We start from the raw sequence: 20,663 nt of genomic DNA, 5'->3' as shown, positions 1-20,663 counted from the left end.
ACAACCAACTTGTGAAGAAGTGAATCTAATAACTGTTATATTTTTGTGTCCCCTTTACTTGAATAACATAACTCACAATTTGAGAATTATCACCTGTTTCTATATATTCATTATAAGTTACATGATGTAGTGATCTAGATATAAAATAAGTGGTACTTGAATAAGTCTGCTAAGATTTGTGTACTCCTGATAAATATAAATGTGTGCTTCTTCTTCTGTGCCGCCTCCTCCTCCTCCTCCTCCTCCTCCTCCTCATTTGTGTCATCAGTGGATCAGGCCAATTCAGGTCAGCTTTATTTCTTCTGGTTGTTATCCTTGTCCAATATTCTTTCATACTTTGCACCCAACTTCACTCTTCTCTACATGATGATTTTGCTCTGTGTATAATTCTTTCCTGCAAACCTGTGCCAGTCAAGTTTTTTTTTTTTTTTTTTTTTTATTTGAAAGTCCTCCTGTTCTAAATCTCTGTTTCCTGTATTCCAGTTTCTACCAGGGCCCTTTGAACCTTTTGGATCCAGCATATACTGGTTCTCTTGCTCGCAAGAAACTATTGTCTGATGTGTGACCCTCAGCTGGTCCATTATAAGGATGTATCTGAAGAACATGTTCCATTTCCTGACATCTGATATTTCTGTTTTGGTATACTGTTCTTGGCTTTACAGCTTTTTATTATATTTTAGAAGGATTTTTGTCTACACTTTTACTCATATTATGGTATATCTGTTTCCATACAATTTCAAATGACAGCTGGAATCTTGTCACCTTTTGATTTAATAATTCTCTATATTTCAAACAACAGTATCACTGTACCTACCTTTGCTGCAGTGAAGTCTGCACCCAATACATAACGACAGTCCACAATGACTGGTAGATGACTTGACCCTTCTTGTACAGCAACACGTCCTACACTTGTGCGAATGAAGTCCACTGCAGGGAAGTATAGACTGTTCCCTGGTATCACCAACAAGTATTCCTGCCCTGCCTTAGTCTGAAAAAACAAATGGAACACCATTATAAACACCCACTAGATTCCCAAAGAGATTTCCAGAACGCAAACACTATAGTCACTCACTTCATTCTGCAATGTAACAGCAAAAATCACAATCGGTGAAAACAATAAAGTCCACAGTTTGACAACATATAAGCTCAATTTTTGTTGTTATCTCATGAAAATAACAAATGAGGATGATCTGTCCTTAGCAATAACTATTATTCACTGCCTGAAATTACAATATCCACCACAACCAATCATACTTATTCATACCGCAGTACTGAAGCAGCAAGGACAGAGACAGATACTATATTTTCCTCATAAGAGACTAGCTGTTCAGTTCATTGGAAACACCATAAAGCAATAATATTACTCACTGGAAAATGGAAAAGGAGGTACCATTACAGGTTCCAACATTTTCCAGAATACTGTGCTTCAACCAAGTTTACAACAGTAACTAAAAAACCATACATACACCATAATAATTGCAGAAATTATATATTTTTATATGTATATATTTGCTATCTTGTATATCTGCTGGTTGCAGTGTGGTCTGTGACTAGGCCCACTCATCAATGAATAAGGATAGCTATGGTCTCTCAACTGATTTCAAACTCAATTATATATATCTCCAATGTATGTGCAGTCCTGTGATTACCATTACAGCACCGATCCTTATACAACATCCATTCATTTTTAGAAATACACATTTCTGAAGACAATGTAAAGCGTAATTAACAAGAAGGACACACAGTTTTTAACAAACTACAAATATATTTGGTCAAAAACTAATAATGGACACTTCAGACTGAAATAATAAATAATGAAGGATAATGAGGATCTGGTAGTGAATAATGGTTATCTTTAAAAATGAAATAAAACAAGAAAAGATGATTAATATGTCTAGTATCTCAGCTGGAATAAGAGAACATAAACATGGAACTCTAACCACAGTCAAGTGACTGCAACAGCGAGAGCACTGCAGATTGTTTAGTACCACCAATGAAATACGAAGTTCGAACTGGTCCGCTATCATTTAGCAAAGACTGCTTCAGGCAGTGTTACCTCAGTGCCTCACTAGGAGACACAGCAGTGATGATAAACAAAGGGCACGACCCAGCTCAGGAAAGAGCTTATGCAGTGAGAGTCAGTGAGTGACTTGTGGACAAGTGGCTAATCTGGCAAGCCCTGCTCTGGGTAGAGTGTGTTTTCTTGTTGACTACTTTAGAGGCAAAAAGCTAGTGTGGAGCTCTCTGACTTAGCTCTGTTTCATGGACTAGAAGTTGCTGTACCAGGTTGACCATGCATCTTGTAAAAAGCCAGCCGTAGTGTATGATGGTGAATATGGCATGGTGATACTGATATTATTTGGGTGGCCAACTGGAGCAACTGACAGAGTTCACAGGCGCTCGATCAACTAGTTGCCTAAGGTGGATGCTTCTGATACATGGCTGATGGAGTTTGATGTCAAAAATTGATCAAAACTTCGGTGCTTGAAATCGTGACCATAGAGTCCATTTGTAGAGAGATTTAAATTTTGTTGATGAAGTGCTGCACTCATTTGACAAACTGAGACTGCAATAGATAAACCTACCTATAGGTTTTCTGGGTTTTGCACGCTGGAGGAGATCGGCTGTTCAGTAAACTGGTCTAGAGATTTACCTGCTTGTTCAGTGTAATATTTTAGGTTACTTATGTGTTGGTTCACATCCTTGGTTAACAGGAACTTACTTGGTAACAGCTAAATTGTTCTGATTGGTTTCCATTCAGAATTTGGGGTAATAAGCCAAGGACAAGAGCCATTATGTCTTTTTTTATGTGTATAACACAAGTTCTTTAAGATTTTTGGGTACGAAGCTTCCTTAGAATTTTTCTCAATAACCGTTTTAAATTTCCTTAAATATGGGCTCTTTCAGCTGCAGTGAGATTTATATGGCTGCTAGTCTTTGCTACGTTCAGTTACTTTAAGTTTTTTAATCATGTTAATATTCACCGAGCAATTTATTTCTTAAAAATTTTGCTATGTAAACATCTTAAATTTCTTTAAAAGGATGAGACTCTTCTAATTATTATTCTTTGAAGTTCCTTTTTATGGCAATACTCACCGATAAAGGCTGATTTTTACTAACTGTAATATATTTTTAATATTGGAGTGTGAATGATGGCTTTCTTTGTTAGCACCATGTGTGTAATTACTTTAATATGTATGTTTTAGATTTTTCCTGAGCATTTTTTGTCAATGTATTCATAAAGGCAGTGACAAGGACACCATAAGGTGCCAATCAGTTGTTAAGCCACAGCATCAACTGTATGAGGTACATCAATGTAATATGAATTTGTTTTTTAGTAATCCAGGGTTTTCTGTATGTTGCTATAACCACTGGATTATTGTAATTACTGTTTAAATAAATATGTGTTATTTACTGCATTGTCTCTGAGTTTGTGAACACGATCCTTCCACATCCGAACTGAGTGTAGGTAGCTTGGTTATTTGTTGTTTACAAGATAGACAGCTCAATGTCAACATGGAGTTATTACCATAGCTGGATGGCCATAACACTTAATGCATGGCAGAGCCTGTAGATACTCAGGCAGTATTGTGGCTATACATTCTAGAGATAACATGTCATGGGCAGAGCCTATTGTTTGTAGCTGCATATAACCTGGCATGTAACAGAAACACTTCACTTCGTATTTGAATATCACTGCCTCTATTACTCAATGGATTATGTATAATTAATCTCACTTGCACTTTGTACTTGATATGCATGAGAGTAGTTTGTTGGTGTGTTTCCTGGCCTTGGCATTTCTAGTTACTCACAGATCCCACTTCAGATTGCCTCAACCCTACTTACAAAGACTGGCTGTGTATAGGACTAGGAAGTGGACACTTTGTGACACAATCTTGTATTATTACTCCATACTTACCGTATTTTATAGACTATAAGACACACTTTTTACTTTGAAAAATTGCCTCCAAAATTCAGGTGTGTCTTATACTTTTATTAATATAAAAATGTCCAGTGTGAGATTTACAATCCTCACCAGTCTTAAAAATGGCATATATTTGATGCCGTGGGAAACCTCTCTCTACCTGGCAACATTGCATTCAACTGAAGCAGCAGTGCCCCAGTGTGGAGAACATGAGTTGTGGGGATTCACATGCTTGCTTACACTGTCTCCTTCCCATCCCACGATCTCAAACCCAGAACACTGTCTAGCCTATGATGCATCCTTGCAGTCTGTAGTGCCAGTGAACATAACAGTACACTATTTCTGTTAGTAGCTAGTTTTGTAATGGTAAAAAAATTTAAAAATTACATAGGCCATAAATTGAAAATAAAAGCATCTGCAGAAGAACATGGAAACAGAACAGCTGAGCTGCATTTTGGCCCTACACCTACAGAAAACACCATTTGCGATTGGTGGGCTAGTAAAGAACTGAAATAAATGAGGAAGATTAAACTGTGCAAATAGAGGGCTGAATTCAAAATGGCTAAACCTGGAATATGATGTACTGAAATGGATTCAATGACACTGTCAGACTGGCATTGGAATTAATACAAAAATGATTCAAATACATGGTTGTAAGCTACCGCTACAGTGGACCTTAACAGACTTTAATGGTGAAGTTGGGTGGTGCTAAAGATTTATGAAGGATCATGGATTTAGCACGCAAAGCAAAACCAAAATATCTCAGAAAATGCCACAAGTGTGCCAAGAGAAAATACTATCTTTCTATTACTTTATCATTCAATTCTGAAAGAAAACCAGTGTGGAACTAAGCCAAATGCAAATATGGATGAAATGCCTCCAACATTTGATGTACCAAGTAACAGAACCATGTCATGAAAGGTGCTAAAACTGTAACTATAAAAACAAGTGGACTTAAAAGAAATGCACTGCACTGTTGTCCTTTCATGCTGTGCTGAAAATACTGAACTTAATTCAATGATCATTTCTCAAGTGCAAAACAATGCCAAACCTTCTGAAATATCGCCAGTCACTGTTGTTAACAAACATGACAAGAATTGGATGGATGAGGCAGGTATGATATTACGGATTAACAGAGTGTGGAACCAAAGGAAAGGTGCTCTACTGAAGAAGAGTTCTCTTCTTGTGCTAGATCAGTTCAGTGGTCATTTGAAAAATTCTGTGAAATAGAAATTGAGACAGGGAACTACAGAGTTTGCTGTTATTCTGGTATGACTTACTTCACAATTGCAACCTCTTGATGTTTCGAAAAATAAACCATTTAAAGTGTGCATGAGAGAGAAATGGAACAAATGGACGATCAATGAAGCCATACACAAATTCAAGCCGAAGGGAGCTTTAAAACAACCTACTATCAAACAAGTGTATCAGTTGATAAAACAGTCATGGACTAGAGTGAGAGAAGACATTATTGTTAAATCTTCCAAGAACTGCTGCATAAGTAATGATCTCGATGGCAGTGAAGACCATGAACAATGACTGACAAACAGGAAGAGGAAGAGCAAGAAGAAGAAGAAAGCTCAGATCATGATTTTTCAGGTATTTCAGAGGTCAGTTTGATTCTATAAACTAAAATTTTTTCCTTTAGTCTGGCATTGAAGTCTAATAATAAAAATAGTAAAAATGTTATTTTTTTCAATTTTTTAAAAATTAAGGTGTGTCTTATGGTTTGTGGTGCCTTATAGTCCACAAAATATGAAATCAACAAATATGTTAATTCAGCTAGAAAGATATGATATGCACAAATGTAACAAAAATACAGTTAATAAAGAAGTGATTTACCATTGCTCGTTCCACTGTAATGCTTGGCCTGGCTGATGGGTACAACAGGAACAATATATTTATGGCAACTCCTATCAGTATACCAAGTTCCACACCAATCACCAGGCATGCCACAAAAGTAACAAATGTTGGTACTAAATCTTTCCCTGTAACAGGAGATTTTACTTCATTAAGCACACTCAAAAATGTTGTTCTGCTAAGTTATACATACACATCACAGCATCTTATTTTAATAATAATTTATCCAAATACCAGAAAGAAAGACATCATAAACACAAAATTTCATTCCACACAGACAGCACATTATACCAGGAGACTCAGCTCACATACCGAAGTCATTTTATGCATACCCAAAAATTTTGTACCTGGCCTTCAAAAAGATTTTCCCATTATCTCATTAGCTTCATGCAAACTATTAGCCCAATAGAAAAAAGGAACACAACCTTTTGGTATCAAATCTAATGTAGTTAAATTTTGTAGTGGGATGTGTTTTCACTGTAGACCACTGTTTTTGAGTTTTTCAGGAAAAATGTACAAAAGTGACCTTCAAATACACCTCCACTCCCACACTCATCCCTCACCAGTTAGGATGTCTAGCATGTTGCTTGGGGCACTGTCTCTGCTGCCACTGTACAAAAACTTCCACCAACACTAACTATTCTTGATATTCGACCTTTAGGTCTCTATTGGTTGGGCTATCACACCACCAGCATAGTCGGCTATTTCATCAACAATATTAATTTAAATGTACCCATGAGGGTATTTAAAGAAAAATAACTTTTGTAAACATTATGCTAAAACTAATTAGATTAAGCACATTACTTTTGTAATAAGTTGGCCTTACAAATACAACAATGTAATTGTTTATTTTATGGCATTAAAATTCCCAAAATGTTCGGTAAAATTTAAACAGGTGTCAGTTTTAGAATTTGTAAGTGCTCAACTAATCTGGTGGCATAATAAGGCCAGTCAACGAAAACCAAGAAAGGTTGAACGTGGGAAATAATTCGCACAGTCACAAACTTTTGTACAGCGGTAGGAGGGAGTGCCATGAACAACACACTAGAAATTTTTACTGATGGGGGCTGAGTGTGGGAGGGGGTTGCATTTGAAGGTAACTTTTGTATGTTTTCCTTGAATAACCTGAAAACTATGGCCTCTACTGAAAACTTCATCCATAGTTATCAGTATATTACGCTTAATCATCATAATTTAACTGAAGACTTATCTATCAGTCTTGAACTTGTTGCTGAAGTTGCTTCATTTTCTATGTTTGATGACATATCCACAAGACATTTATGATTCACTGGTGAACAGTCAAGTTCTATGCAACACATACCAGTCCATTCATAACAATAGTGCAATGTTGGAACAATATAAAAAATAAGGGAGAGGCAACTACTAACCTATAGCAGACTAATGTGTGTTGCATAGAAAAATGTTGCAGGAAACAGTACCTACACTAACTGTTGAGCTGTTTCTGTTTTTCATAATAAAAGCACATACATTCACAAACACAGCTCCACAGACACACCCATGGCCATGGCAAGACTGACTATTGATGACTGATTATTGAAAACAGCTGCATAGGCTGATGGAGGTGGGGAAGTGTAGGGAAGGATGTAAGGAGGGGATAGTGGGAACAATGTCTTATTGTCTGCATAGCAAGATGAATGGAGTAAATAGAATAGAGCAAAAAAGAGATACAGAAAGGGGTAGAGGGGGTGGGAAGGGAGGGTGGAGTATGGAAGGAAAGGATGGTGAGGATGACGACGAAAAAAGTGAGAGGGGAGGGAAAGGAATGAGAGAGAGAGAGAGAGAGAGAGACCACATTTAGGAAAGGAAGAGTGGACGGAGAAGGCAGTACGCGATCTGGATGGGGAAGGAGTGGAGTGGACAGACGAGAGAAGGGAAAAATAAGGCGAGGAAGTGAGATAAAGGTTAATATGCTAGACAGACCATTCCTATCTGTGCAGTTCAGAGAAACTTGTGTTGTACGGGAGTATCCAAATGGACAGTATAGTGAAGCAGCTGTTGAAGTCACCAGTACTGTAGCGTGCAACATGTTCAGCAACTCTATGGTCAGTTCTCTGGTTTGCTGCAGTTTGGCAGTGGACACTCATGGAATTAGACAGTTGTTTACTTGTCATGCCCACATACAATTCTATACAGTAATTGCAGCATGACTGATAAATAACATGGCTGTTTTCACACATGGCCCTGCCTTTTATTGGGTAAGAAATACTTGTGACTGGACTGCAGTAGGAGGTGGTGAGTGTGTGCACAGGGCAGGTCTTGCACCTGAATCTATCAAGTGGGACTGATACATTGAGTGCAGGGTTGGGTACAGGACTGGAACAGGGATCAACAAGGATATTCTACAGGCTGGGTGAGCACCAATGCACTACTTTGTGTGAGATGTGTAGGATTTTGGGTAGAACATCCTTTATCTCAGGGTACAATGAGAAGTAGTTTAAGACCTGGTGGAAGATCTGAATGAGCTTTCCAGGGCTAAGGTGATACTGGGTGATCAAAGGAATCCCTGTCTGAGGTTGCTTGATGTGTTTACTGGTGTCAGAGACTTCTTTATGGATGAACTGAAAGTGTGGCAACTGTCTAAGTGAAGTTACTGTTGGTGGTTGGTGCACTTGATGCAGACAGACATCTTTATAGAACTATCTGAGAGGTGGAGATCAACATATAGGAAGGTGGCTTTCAGGAGGACTAGGTGAAGCAGATTTTGAGTAGTTTAAGAGGTTGTGGAAGAAAGAGTAAAGACTGTCCTTGCTGGGAATCCAGATCACAAAAATGTCATCAACAAATCCATACCAGACAAAGGGTTTTAGGTGTTGAATGGATAGGAAGGATTACTGCAGATTGGAGGGGGGGGGGGGGGGAGGTTTATGGGTGAGTTTATCATGGGATTCTGCCAGATGACTCATAAATTTGTTGTTGATATAGGACGATGCCATGGATTTGTTTATAGATTTGGTCTTAAAAAGTGAAATAATTGTGGGTCAGAACGTGGTTGGTTAGGAGGATTAGGAAAGAGGTGGTGGGTTTGGTATCAGGAGGACATTAGGAAAGGTAGTGTTCCCCAGCCGGATGGCTTAGGCATGGAGGATGTTGATGTACAAGGGTGTCACATCCACAGTGACCAATCAAGAGTCTGCTGGTAATGGGACAGAACTGTGGAGAAGCAGCAAAGGAAGTGAGGAGCGTCTTGAATGCAGGATAGGACGTTATGGACACTATTTTTGGAGATGTTTGTCAGCCAAGCTTCAAATGGCTCTGAGCACTATGGGACTTAACTACTGAGGTCATCAGTCCCCTAGAACTTAGAACTACTTAAACCTAACTAACCTAAGGACATCACACACATCCATGCCCGAGGCAGGATTCGAACCTGCGACCGTAGCGGTCACGCGGTTCCAAACTGAAGCGCTTAGAACCGCACGACCACACAAGCCGGCTGTCAGCCAAGGCAGAGGTTCATTCTGATGGAGCATTATACCCAGCCACATTGAAACAAACCAGTAGGGAGACATCTGGGATTGAGTTTGTGTAGTAGGTAAAAGGAAAACATACACAGGCTGATGGTGCGAGGAGGAAGATGGATTCTATACTGATATTTAATAGAGTGTATAATTTAGTTTACATGGTTTGCTTGTTCTTTTTTCTTAACTCATTCCACATCCCTGAAGGCCTCCCTTCACATTATCCATGGTATACGATGGGTAGATGAATGAATGAACCCTCAGCGATGTGCAATGAATCAAGATAATAATTAATGAAGTCAAGTAACTGTTAGAACTATTGGAGAACTGCTATAAACTGTATATATTTAAACAAAGCTTAATGGCGATATTATTAAGAAATTTGATAAATGGGAGAAAGAAAACAGAAGACGAAGGTGAAGAAAAAGAAGGAGAAAATATGAAGATGGTGGTGGTGGTGGTGAAAGACGAAGGAAAATGCTACTCATTCCTCAGTCGTCTGGTTTTCAAATTTTTCTCTCTTTTCTTTCTTCTTAGCTCAATATCCACACAATCATAATGGTAATTATCAATAAAATGAAGATCTATGTGTTGAAAAAACAAAAACTTATTTTACCTGCAGATAAAAGGAATTTTTAATCTGAATAATAAGATAATCTGTAGAATGAATGGGTAATAAGATATATTTATAATTTTCTTTCAAAATTGTAGAGCTCCTGCTCAATTACTTGCTTCATGTGCAATGGGAGCCTGCTGAAGAGCTTCACACCATAATACAGGAACCTGTATCTTGTCTTATGGTTGTGTGCATCACAAACAAGATGCTGATTTTAACTTCTAGTAACGAAATCATAAGAATTTAAAAATCTTCTAAGAGGTATCTAAAAGGTGTGGAGATATTTACTTTACACAGAATTCTCACTGCCCGTGCCTGATTAAAAACTATTTTACTTCCTTTAACTGCATAACACCAGGAAAAAATTCTGTAAGGGTATTGTAAGACTTCACATCTGATTAATATCATACAAATTGGGGATGTCAGCTGTTAAATACTGAATCATGAAGAGTAAATACTATTTTCATAGCTATTCGAGGCTTTCTTTACGTAATATTGCCTGAAAGATTCTCAGGCACTGCATTGGCTGATACTGTCTAAACTGCATGGTATTTCTATGAGCCACCTGTTTATCAACTTCATGTGTAACTGAGCAGCTGCCTCATAGAAATATTGTACACTTTTGACAGTACCATACTATGCAACACCTGAGAATGTTTCAAGCTATTCTCCTACTAGTCACCACTCAGCTGAGATATTTGCATGATATTTATTTTATTTAATCATGTCAGAAACACACACTATAACTTACAAGTTATGCAAAATGTTTCAAAACACGGTACTATAAGCATTACAATTACAATTAAATGCGGTGTGACGAGCATGCAGCAACTTCGCACACTTCCTTAGTGGCATCGATGACATTCTGTGGCATGCATGATGTTGGTCATAGGCTGCAGACAAGAAGATGACTCATTGTCTGTTCTTCACCACATTCACATGCTGTGGAGTCGCATGCAAATACCCACTTTTTCAAGTTGGTCTTCATTCTTCCAACTCCAGAACGCAGCCTGTTGAGAGTCTTCCATATTGACCAGCTTTCTTCGTGACCTGATGGGAGGCTTTCAGTTGGGGTGGCTGTGTCTGGAACGTCATGAGTTGACTCTGAAGTTCGAAGGTGGTTCAGTGAGGCTTTCAGTTGAATGGAGCAAGCTTTTCCTTGACTTGAGCCTTGGTACTGTTGGCTGATAGCCGTGTAGTGTGTGGGTCTTCAGATTCGATACCTTACACTTTTCCAGTCTAGATGCATGTTGACAACGGATATCTAGAGGTGGGATGCCCGCTAGACAAAAAGTTTATCAAGTGGTGTAGATCTCAAACATCCCGTAATGAGTCTGCAGGTTTCATTCAACGCGATATACACTTGTTTAGCATGACTAGATCTGCACCACACAGGGCAAGCATATTCTGCAGCTGAATAACAAAGAGCTACAGCAGAAGTTATTAAGATGCGAGGATGCGTCCACCAGGTTGTACCCGATAATTTCCGGAGAATGTTGTTCCTTGCAAATACCTTCTGTTTGGTGTTCGAGCAATGTATTCTGTAGGTAAGTGCTCAATTAAGAGTTACTCCAAAATATTTGGGGGTGAAGCAGTGTTCTAATTGCTTACCTTCCCAGAACATCTGCAATTTCCTCGCTGCATGTCTATTTCTAAGATGGAACTCACAAATCTCTGTTTTTTCTGGATTTGGCTTCAGCTGATTGTCTTGGTAATAGCCACTTAGAATTTGATTTTCATGCTCTAGTTACCACACAAGATGATGCTGGAGTACATCATCCAAATGTGCTATATCATAGTGATCTCAGGACTGTAGTGCCTGGAGATGAATCTGATGTTCCTTCAAAATAAAAACTACAAGTCATCCAAGTGGAGACTAGAGAATGAGAACAGTCTTTATCCTCCTTAATCAGATAACAACATGTGGATTACATCCACAGGATGATGTGGGGTAAAATAAGATGACTCATTAAGAGGCAGATAGTAGGTCTACAAGTTATACTCTTAAGTGTGTGTATCTGTTGGGGAATAATGTATAGAGGTTCTATGGATAATTAAAGTTGGAATACAAACTAGTCACAAATACTCACTACTTGATTTCCACATTGGTTTCACCACTTCATACTCTATCATGAAGATCACAGCACATATGATAACAGCTGCCAGGGATGCCTTAGGAATGTAATAGAAGTAAGGTGTTAGCAGACTAAGTGCCAATAAAATCAGGGCACCTGTAAAAAATAGCATAATACAATTACTGATAGAGATCTCACAGATTGAACTAGCTATGCATACTGCATGCACAAAAATTAACTCAGTAACACCCACAAAGCTCGACAGAAAAAAATCGTAACATTCAATGTTTGAGACTTAAGACATTTTCATTAATATAATGCTAACTCTCTATTTCACATTTATTGCGTCTTAACAATTCCAATTTTCACACCCTCCCTTTATTCATAAATTTTGTTTAGCAATGTATGTCCTGGCTACTGAATAGTCACAATTTCTGTCATCAGTTTTGCACAATTTCACCACAATACTTTAAAACAAACACATTAACAGCTTTTATCCAAATGTCATGTGTTATGGAATGAATACTTTAGTATTAATTATGAAATTCGCCAAAAATTATTTCATTTTGTTTTAACAAATGTGGGAGTCTGCGTTGTTGTTGTTGTTGTTGTTGTTGTCGTCGTCTTCTTCAGTCCTTAGACTGGTTTGAAGCAGATCTTCATGCTACTCTATCCTGTGCAAGTTGCTTCATCTCCCAGTACCTACTGCAACCTACATCCTTCTGAATCTGCTTAGTGTATTCATCTCTTGGTCTCCCTCTACAATTTTTACCCTCCACACTGCCCTCCAATGCTAAATTTGTGATCCCTTGGTGCCTCAGGACATGTCCTACCAACAGATCCCTTCTTCTAGTCAAGTTGTGCCACAAACTCCTCTTCTCCCCAATTCTATTCAATACCTTCTCATTAGTTATGTGATCTACCCATGTAATCTTCAGCATTTTTCTGTTGCACCACATTTCGAAAGCTTCTATTCTCTTCTTGTCCAAACTATTTATCGTCCATGTTTCACTTCCATACATGGCCACACCCCATACAAATACTTTCAGAAACAACTTCCTGACACTTAAATCTATACTCCGTGTTAACAAATTTCTCTTCTTCAGAAACGCTTTCCTTGCCATTGCCAGTCTACATTTTATATCCCCTCTACTTCGACCATCATCAGTTATTTTGCTCCCCAAATAGGAAAACAACTTCACTACTTTAAGTGTCTCATTTCCTAATCTAATTCCCTCAGCATCACCTGACTTAATTCGACTACATTCCATTATCCTCGTTTTGCTTTTGTTGATGTTCATCTCACATCCTCCTTTCAAGACACTGTCCATTCCGTTCAACAGCTCTTCCAAGTCCTTTGCTGTCTCTGACAAAATTACAATGCCATCGGCGAACCTCAGAGTGTTTATTTCTTCTCCATGGTTTTTAATACCTACTCCGAATTTTTTCTTTTGTTTCCTTTACTGCTTGCTCAATATACAGATTGAATAACATCGGGGAGAGGCTACAACCCTGTCTCACTCCCTTCCCAACCGCTGCTTCCCTTTCATGCCCCTCGACTCATAACTGCCATCTGGTTTCTGTACAAATTGTAAATAGCCTTTCACTCCCTGTATTTTACCCCTGCCACCTTTAGAATTTGCATTACAAGCCAAATTTTTGATGATTTTGTAGTGTTGGCAGAAGACCCAACACTGTTTCTAGAGGAGGCCGAAATGCACGCGTTTAATTACACGCTGACTGGCGTTAGGCCTGGAACAGGTCAGAGAAATAAGACTAGCAAAACAGGAGGTAACTGGTAGAATACTTAACTTTAATCCACAATTGTAGAACATCTCTCGTTACGGTACATGCTTCATAATATTAATTATCAATTGAATACGGCGCCTTGCTAGGTCGTAGCAAATGTAGCTGAAGGCTATACTAACTATCGTCTCGGCAAATGAGAGCGTATTTGTCAGTGAACCATTGCTATGAAGGTCGGCTGTACAACTGGGGCGAGTGCTAGTAAGTCTCTCTAGACCTGCCGTGTGGTGGCGCTCGGTCTGCTATCACTGACAGTGGCGACACGCGGGTCCGGCATATACTAATGGACCGCGGCTGATTTAAAGGCTACCACCTAGCAAGTGTGGTGTCTGGCGGTGACACCACAGATTTCATCATCAAAATAAGCAGTTGCACATAGAGCATATGTTTCTGAACTTAAGCCTTTAAGAATATATCATTTAAAGGAGGCATGATTGGCAGACAGGCACAATGACCATGTCTGTCTGCCACTCAACACCTCCTCCATGCAGTGAGTAGCAACTTATCCTTCATATTGCTGCTATTCCATCCCGGATTTTCCATGTTTTATAATCTATCATTTCAAATTCAAATTCTGATCAATATGTATATCCAGGAATTTTGAACATTATATGTTACATATTTCTTTAACTTTGTGCTTTACTATTATTGTTGAAGACATCTTGCCATGGACACACCTGAATGAACTGTGTTTTTCCAAGTTAAGTGGCATGCAGTCTATTAATAACCAATCCATATTTTGTGAGAATATAAATGAAATGTCGATTATTGCACCTCTATTGGGCTATGAAGTATGTCTCATCAGCCAAGAGAAGTATTCCTGCTTCATCAGCATTAAAAAGCTACGGTGATTTATATAATACTCAAAATAAGAGGTGAAAGTGTGTCTTAGATTCAAGGGGAGCAGAGACTGAAAGAAATAGCTTTATGAAACTAAACAGTGTAAAAGAACAAAATTTGATTAATTACAGCACGCACAAAGAGATTTAAACAGTCATTCTACCTGTGCTCCATGTGTTAATAGAATGGGAGAAAAGCCCTAATGACTGATACAATGGGGTGTGCTCTCTGCTAAGTACTTCACAGATGATTGTGGAGTATGAACGTAGATCTGGTAGCAGAGCAGAAAGTGCACTTGCTATCCACAAGGTTGAGACAATGCTCCTCAAGCCTGTCCCTTTCTTTGATGGTGATCTTTCTAAGAGTTTTCTATTGATAACAGTTGCAAGTTTCAACTGGTCCCAAGGTGGATTCATGTCAGCAGCTACAACAGACACTTCCGTTGAGTTCATTCATGCCAACTGGAGCAATAATGTTCTTGACTTAGGGGCAGTATGATCAAGCACTATCATCTTTAAAAATGAACCCATCACCAATTTGTTGACTGTATGATTGTATAATGTGTTGGATGATATTTCTCATCCCTCAAATTATTGCCAATATCAATGTGAACTGAACGACATCTTAATATGATACCAGCCAAAAACATGAGTGACTCATACACCTGCTGCAGTCATGGTACTGCATGTCTCAGATGGAATGGTACCATGCCATGACCATCAGACAAGTATTGCACTCTTCGGTGAAGAGAAGCCAACGTAACTGACCCAGATTCCATTTCAAGTGTTCCCTTAACTGCCTTCCTTGTGCACCATAGTGCTGAGATGTTTGTACTGTTGTTCATAATTGTTACCTAGAGGCCAAATTGACAATGTGGAGATAGTTGTGAACTGAGCCAACACATCCCTCCTTCTCGGCTTTCTCAAAAAAGGCTCCATGCAATTATGTGGTAGTCTACTCAGGATACCTGCCAGCCGTAATTTGTAGATAGTGATTGTTAGCTGCAGTTGATGACCATGTGTGACAACTAAAGCAGACCTTGTATGTTTTGTGTTTTTCAAAAGTTGATGAGTGTTCAAATGATGGTCCAGTGGTGTATGGGTCAATTTGGTAGGTACTGACAACCTTTCTTGCCATAATGTGACTACCAACCAGTTGTCCACTAAGTTGAATGGCTATCGCTAAACTGTGGCCAAGAGCAAAGTGGACCACCCTGTGGCACACCATGCAGCAGTGGCTGCTTCACAACAAGGGCCATCTGGATTGTCCCCCTCCACCACCAGTTTTTCTGAACTGTGCAGATGAGATTTCGCCCCACAACACACTTCTGCTCCCAAAATCATTCCAGTCTTGACATATGGTAACCTACTGTCAACACACCCTCCATCCATCAGTTTTTGTCCCCTCTGTCCTATTGCCTCCTCCCAATTCATGTCCTCTCTGGTCATTGTGCACTGTTCTGCTAAAGAACACACCAGGGTTTTCCCTTTCTCTGTTCCTCTCCTTTTCCATCCTGCAACCACCCTTCCCTGCAATCTCCCAACACTCCACCTGGTAGCCTTGTCCTGCCACCTAGTCCCTGCAAGCTCTGCCAGGCTGTGCCAACTCCTCTTCCCCTACGCCTGTATCATGCTATCCCTACCCCTTTCCCTGCCCCCTACAGATTGCTGCTTCCATTTGGGTTCCATTCTGGTCAGAGCAGCTTGAGATGGCAGTCATGTGTGAGTGAGGTATCAATAGCAAGTTTTTTCCAAATCAGTGATGAGAGCTACAAACTAGAAGAAAAATTCATAGTTCAGCAGGAAATGAAACATAGGTTAAATTAAAAGACAGGACAGAAACTAAAGTAAGTACAGAAAAAGTAAGGAAGAAAAAAAATCTGCCATATTCATTTCTTTCTAGTATCAAGTGTAACACACGTCCCTTACCTTGGCACCTGGACTCAAGTTTTGAATAAGTAGGAATCTAAAGACTTCAGACTGGAACTATTTTGTGTTGTTGCTACCAAGCTTAGGCATCAAACAATACGGTGTGTAGTGGTACTGAAGTAGCAACTATTGAATGATGCACTTCATTCCTTTTCCTCCTAGCCACTTTGCTAATCTCCTACACAACTGCTGTATCCTCCCCCCAAACCACTATTTCCAGATTCATTTACAGTATATTACTTAGCTATTAAATTTTCTTTACTAGATTAGAGTTGATTTTAACATGGTACCACAACAAGAGAAAACATGTTGAACTGATATAATTGTAACTTTCCTGACTACAGACCTATAACTAGTGTAGGTATAATTAAAACACACAGAAAAGAAATTATACACTGACCAGTATAAATGCCTCCCAACTGTGTCTTAACACCACTTGCATGGTTCACAGCACTACGTGAAAAAGATCCACTCACAGGGAAAGATGATGCCATTGAACCAAAGATGTTGCACAGTCCAAGGGCCAACATTTCCTGTGTTGCATCAACAGATTCTCCACTAGCTGCAAGTAAAAGCAAATGAAACTGTCACACTTAAAAAATAAAATATTAGATATGTGAATTATATAGCATGCATTTTTTTTTCTTATCCAATGCAGCTGAAAATTCAAATCCAATTCATAAACAAATGTTCAGCTGACAATAAATACTGACTTTTAAGCAGCAAACATTAATATGGGATACTTACCAAAAGCTTTTGCAATGGCAACATTTCCTAAGACACCAATAACAGGCACAAGAAAGATAGATGAGCCAAGCTGTCCACACATCTCACCAAATGAATATGTTGTATTTCCAATAGTTGTGCTGAAAGGAGGAAATCCGAAGTTCGGCAGACCAGATCTCACAGTTCCTATAACACAGTAAAAATACAAATGCAAATAAAGCAGAAAAAGTTTTAAATGGTGTAAGTAGATAAACTGTTAATACAAGTGACAAAAATAACAGCTAACATACAAGTGTTATCTCAAAGAACGTAACACTAATAATGCAAAATTGTGATGCTTTATATCAATATGTGTGCTCATATCCTGAACAGCAACAGATATGATGTGACTGTATAGCCAAATTTTTTGATATGATATTTGTGGACAAAAACATTTTTTTTCCATTATTTTCTTCTTCTTTTCTTCTTGCGGGAAATTTGCAAGTAATCTTGCAAAGGACTATCAACTGGGCTCCAGCTCAATGTGGTGACACCAATCTCACATCTGGTGATAACACTATCTAAATAATGTCATCTCCACTCTTACACTGGAAGAGAAAGAGGAGGTTTCTGTTATGTCTGAGTGGAAAAAAAAAAACACACCTCTAGGAGCTTCCAACTTGAGCAAGATGATTCAAAGAAATAAGGTACTACGCAGATACTGCTTTCCCTGAATTCCATTTCCAGACCCTTAAAAGCCCAATCTGATGAGAATTTTCCACTAAAACCCAAGAGATATCCAATTGCCAAATCAAAATACATGCATAAAACTGACAAAGTAAAGAGATATTACACTACTACACTAGCTAAAATAAAATGCACTGTCTAACTAGTAAAGAAGCTAAAAAATATTAGCATTAAGGATAGACTATACTGCAATTATTTACAGCTCAAAAGGATTTACAGAAAAGAAGTAGAGAAAGCAAAGAAGTAAAACAATGCCATGTTTAATGAAGGAGCGCAGAGTCCTTGAAAAGCAGCAAGGGAGCAGCTGGTTAATGAACAAGCCAAAGCCCACTTCTTTTTCTAATTCTTGCAGTCCAGATGAATTAAATGAATATTTTATAAAAATAGTGCTAAGCAGAGTAGGTGAAATTCCTGACTTTGGCGCAGATCCTGCTGCTGTTGTGAAATTTGGAAATGAATGCACCATGGTAATGTGGAAGAGATTGCATATAAAAGACATAATAAAATTAGTAAAAAACAAACACTTAGGGAGCCAGTATTTACAGCGTCTCCTGTAATATGTTAAAAAATATAATCTATCAAACTGCTCAAACACTGACAGTTGTAGTAAATAAGTGCCTTTATGCTGGTACTTTCCAGTCACACTGAAAGCAGAACACACAGTACCAGTTTAGAAAAATGGTAATTGACATCAAGTGTCAAGCTACAGGTTCATGTCTATAATACCACTGCTATCTAAAGGAACAAAGTCCATAATAAAAGATCAGCAAGATCACCTATTAACTTATTTTGAAGGAAATAATCTCCGTTATTCCTAATTTTCGTTAATGACATAGGCTCCAGTGAGCACACCCAGCAGTTCGCAGATAATAAACTTTGTTCTCCGAAGTGGAGACTGTAGTTCAGCCTGTTCAACAAACACAAGTCCTAATTGATGAGGCCAAGACTTGATCTATCATGAACAAGATGAACATTAATGAAGACAAACACAGAGGATATTATGCAGCCTCACTGATACTGAAGCACCGGATGACACAGCAGCTGTGAAGCTTCTGGGGTTTATCATTGATACCAAGTTAATCTGATGGCAGCACACTAAAATGTATGTTCCAGTCTTTCACGGGTTCTGTATCTCTTGAGGAAACCGAAAAGCACAATATCAGAAATGTATCTACAAACACTGTGTAAGATAACTGTCGACAGTGTCACATAATAACACAGATATCACAACTACATCACTGTCACCTGCTGAATATGTATATTGTGTGGAGTTTTGTTGAGAATTTTCCAACAAGACAAAACTGATTTGGAAATATAATCATAAATGCCTATACAGTGCCTTGCCAAAGCTCTTAAAATCACTACTGTGAATGTATGAGACATCATATTACTTATCTAAAACTCAGTTTCATCCCTAAACATCTATGAGATAATAACTCCTTTTATACTGAAAACAAGAATTTTTCATGAAAAATTATTTCGATCATCCACATAGTACACGAAATAAAGACAATATATGAAATTACATTCTTCAGTAGCCTAAGAGAATAACAATCTGAACGTGAAGTAAATATATTGAAAAAGAAGTTACGCAATATTCTGACACTCAGTGATAGCTAATGGAGAATGAGCTGATAATTTAAGCAGTATGTCACTGATCATCAGCCTTATTACGTAAATCTAACATTTCATTCTCAGGATTAAAAAAAAATTAAATACTGCTTCAGTACATTAAGTACAGTTCTGCACAAGTGTATCATGTTACCAGTTTTTGGCATGTCTGCTCTACCCTAATCTAATTATTATTAAGTGTATTTTACAAGACAAATAAATCACTATTCACCACACCATGGCTTCAAGCAGATGCTGTGATGGCTGGTCTGTCATGGCCTTGAGTGACTCATCTGCAGTATTGTCCAATAAGAGTTAGTGCTCCACATTTAATGACTTCAGTGTCATTTACAATTCATTTCCTATTCTTCCCTCAGCTACAGCACTGAGAAAATGTTCTTACTGACTTGCCATCGAAGAGACATTATTCCATGTCAAATTGCTTTGTAGTTTGCTAAAAGTACCCATTACTGTGTAGTGGTAATGACTTGTGGTATGATACTGCACTTCAACTGACAGCACTTTATTTGTGGCGGAATTCCGGTATCACTTATGGCCTCTAAGGTCTGGCAAACATTTTGTCATGATCTACCTAAACTAGTTATGTTTTTTAAATAACCAGCATGCTCTCAGTCATCTCATGAGTTACGAGTTTATCCTCACTGCTAAAATGTGGTTTCGTATCAAGTGCCACTGGACATGACGGATTTTGTGACAAGTATATACTAAATGTAATATTGCCTTTTGTTGCTGTTATAAAATACTGAACCAGTGTTTCATCTCATGTCCTCAACAAACATAATTCTTATTACACTATTTCCCATTTCAAAAAATTCTATGAAAAGTGTTAAGATTCAAAATGCACTATTTTTGCACATTTGATGATCTGAAGCTTTTGCCAAGTGACAGAACTGCTATTAAAAATGACAAAGAAGGATTAGACTGTTCTGTTGTATATCCAAAGGACATTTCCTTGTGTCACGTTGTTTTCTGTGATTCAACTGTAGTTTTAATTTTACATGTAACATACTTGACTCTGATATAATTTACAGAAAACAATTCTGTCTTCCA

At 38.3% G+C, this 20,663-nt stretch overlaps 1 protein-coding gene across 2 annotated transcripts in view; it reads right to left on the bottom strand.

The window, feature by feature from the left end:
* LOC124591836 (sodium-independent sulfate anion transporter-like) overlaps positions 1-20,663 on the bottom strand; it is a 146,053-nt gene that overhangs the window by 19,154 nt on the left and 106,236 nt on the right. For both annotated transcript variants that reach the window (XM_047131774.1, XM_047131775.1), the window contains exons 6-10: positions 17,277-17,441; positions 16,930-17,091; positions 11,971-12,111; positions 5,768-5,913; positions 815-988 (exon numbers count right to left, since the gene is read on the bottom strand). In XM_047131774.1, coding sequence (XP_046987730.1) covers positions 815-988; positions 5,768-5,913; positions 11,971-12,111; positions 16,930-17,091; positions 17,277-17,441 — 788 coding nt within the window. The remainder of the gene's footprint in view (positions 1-814; positions 989-5,767; positions 5,914-11,970; positions 12,112-16,929; positions 17,092-17,276; positions 17,442-20,663) is intronic.

This window comes from Schistocerca americana, chromosome 2, assembly GCF_021461395.2.
Source record: "Schistocerca americana isolate TAMUIC-IGC-003095 chromosome 2, iqSchAmer2.1, whole genome shotgun sequence".
In the NCBI taxonomy this organism is placed as follows: domain Eukaryota; kingdom Metazoa; phylum Arthropoda; class Insecta; order Orthoptera; family Acrididae; genus Schistocerca; species Schistocerca americana.
The sequence above is the reverse complement of the archived record's forward strand: the minus strand, read 5'-3'. Positions and strand labels throughout refer to the sequence as shown.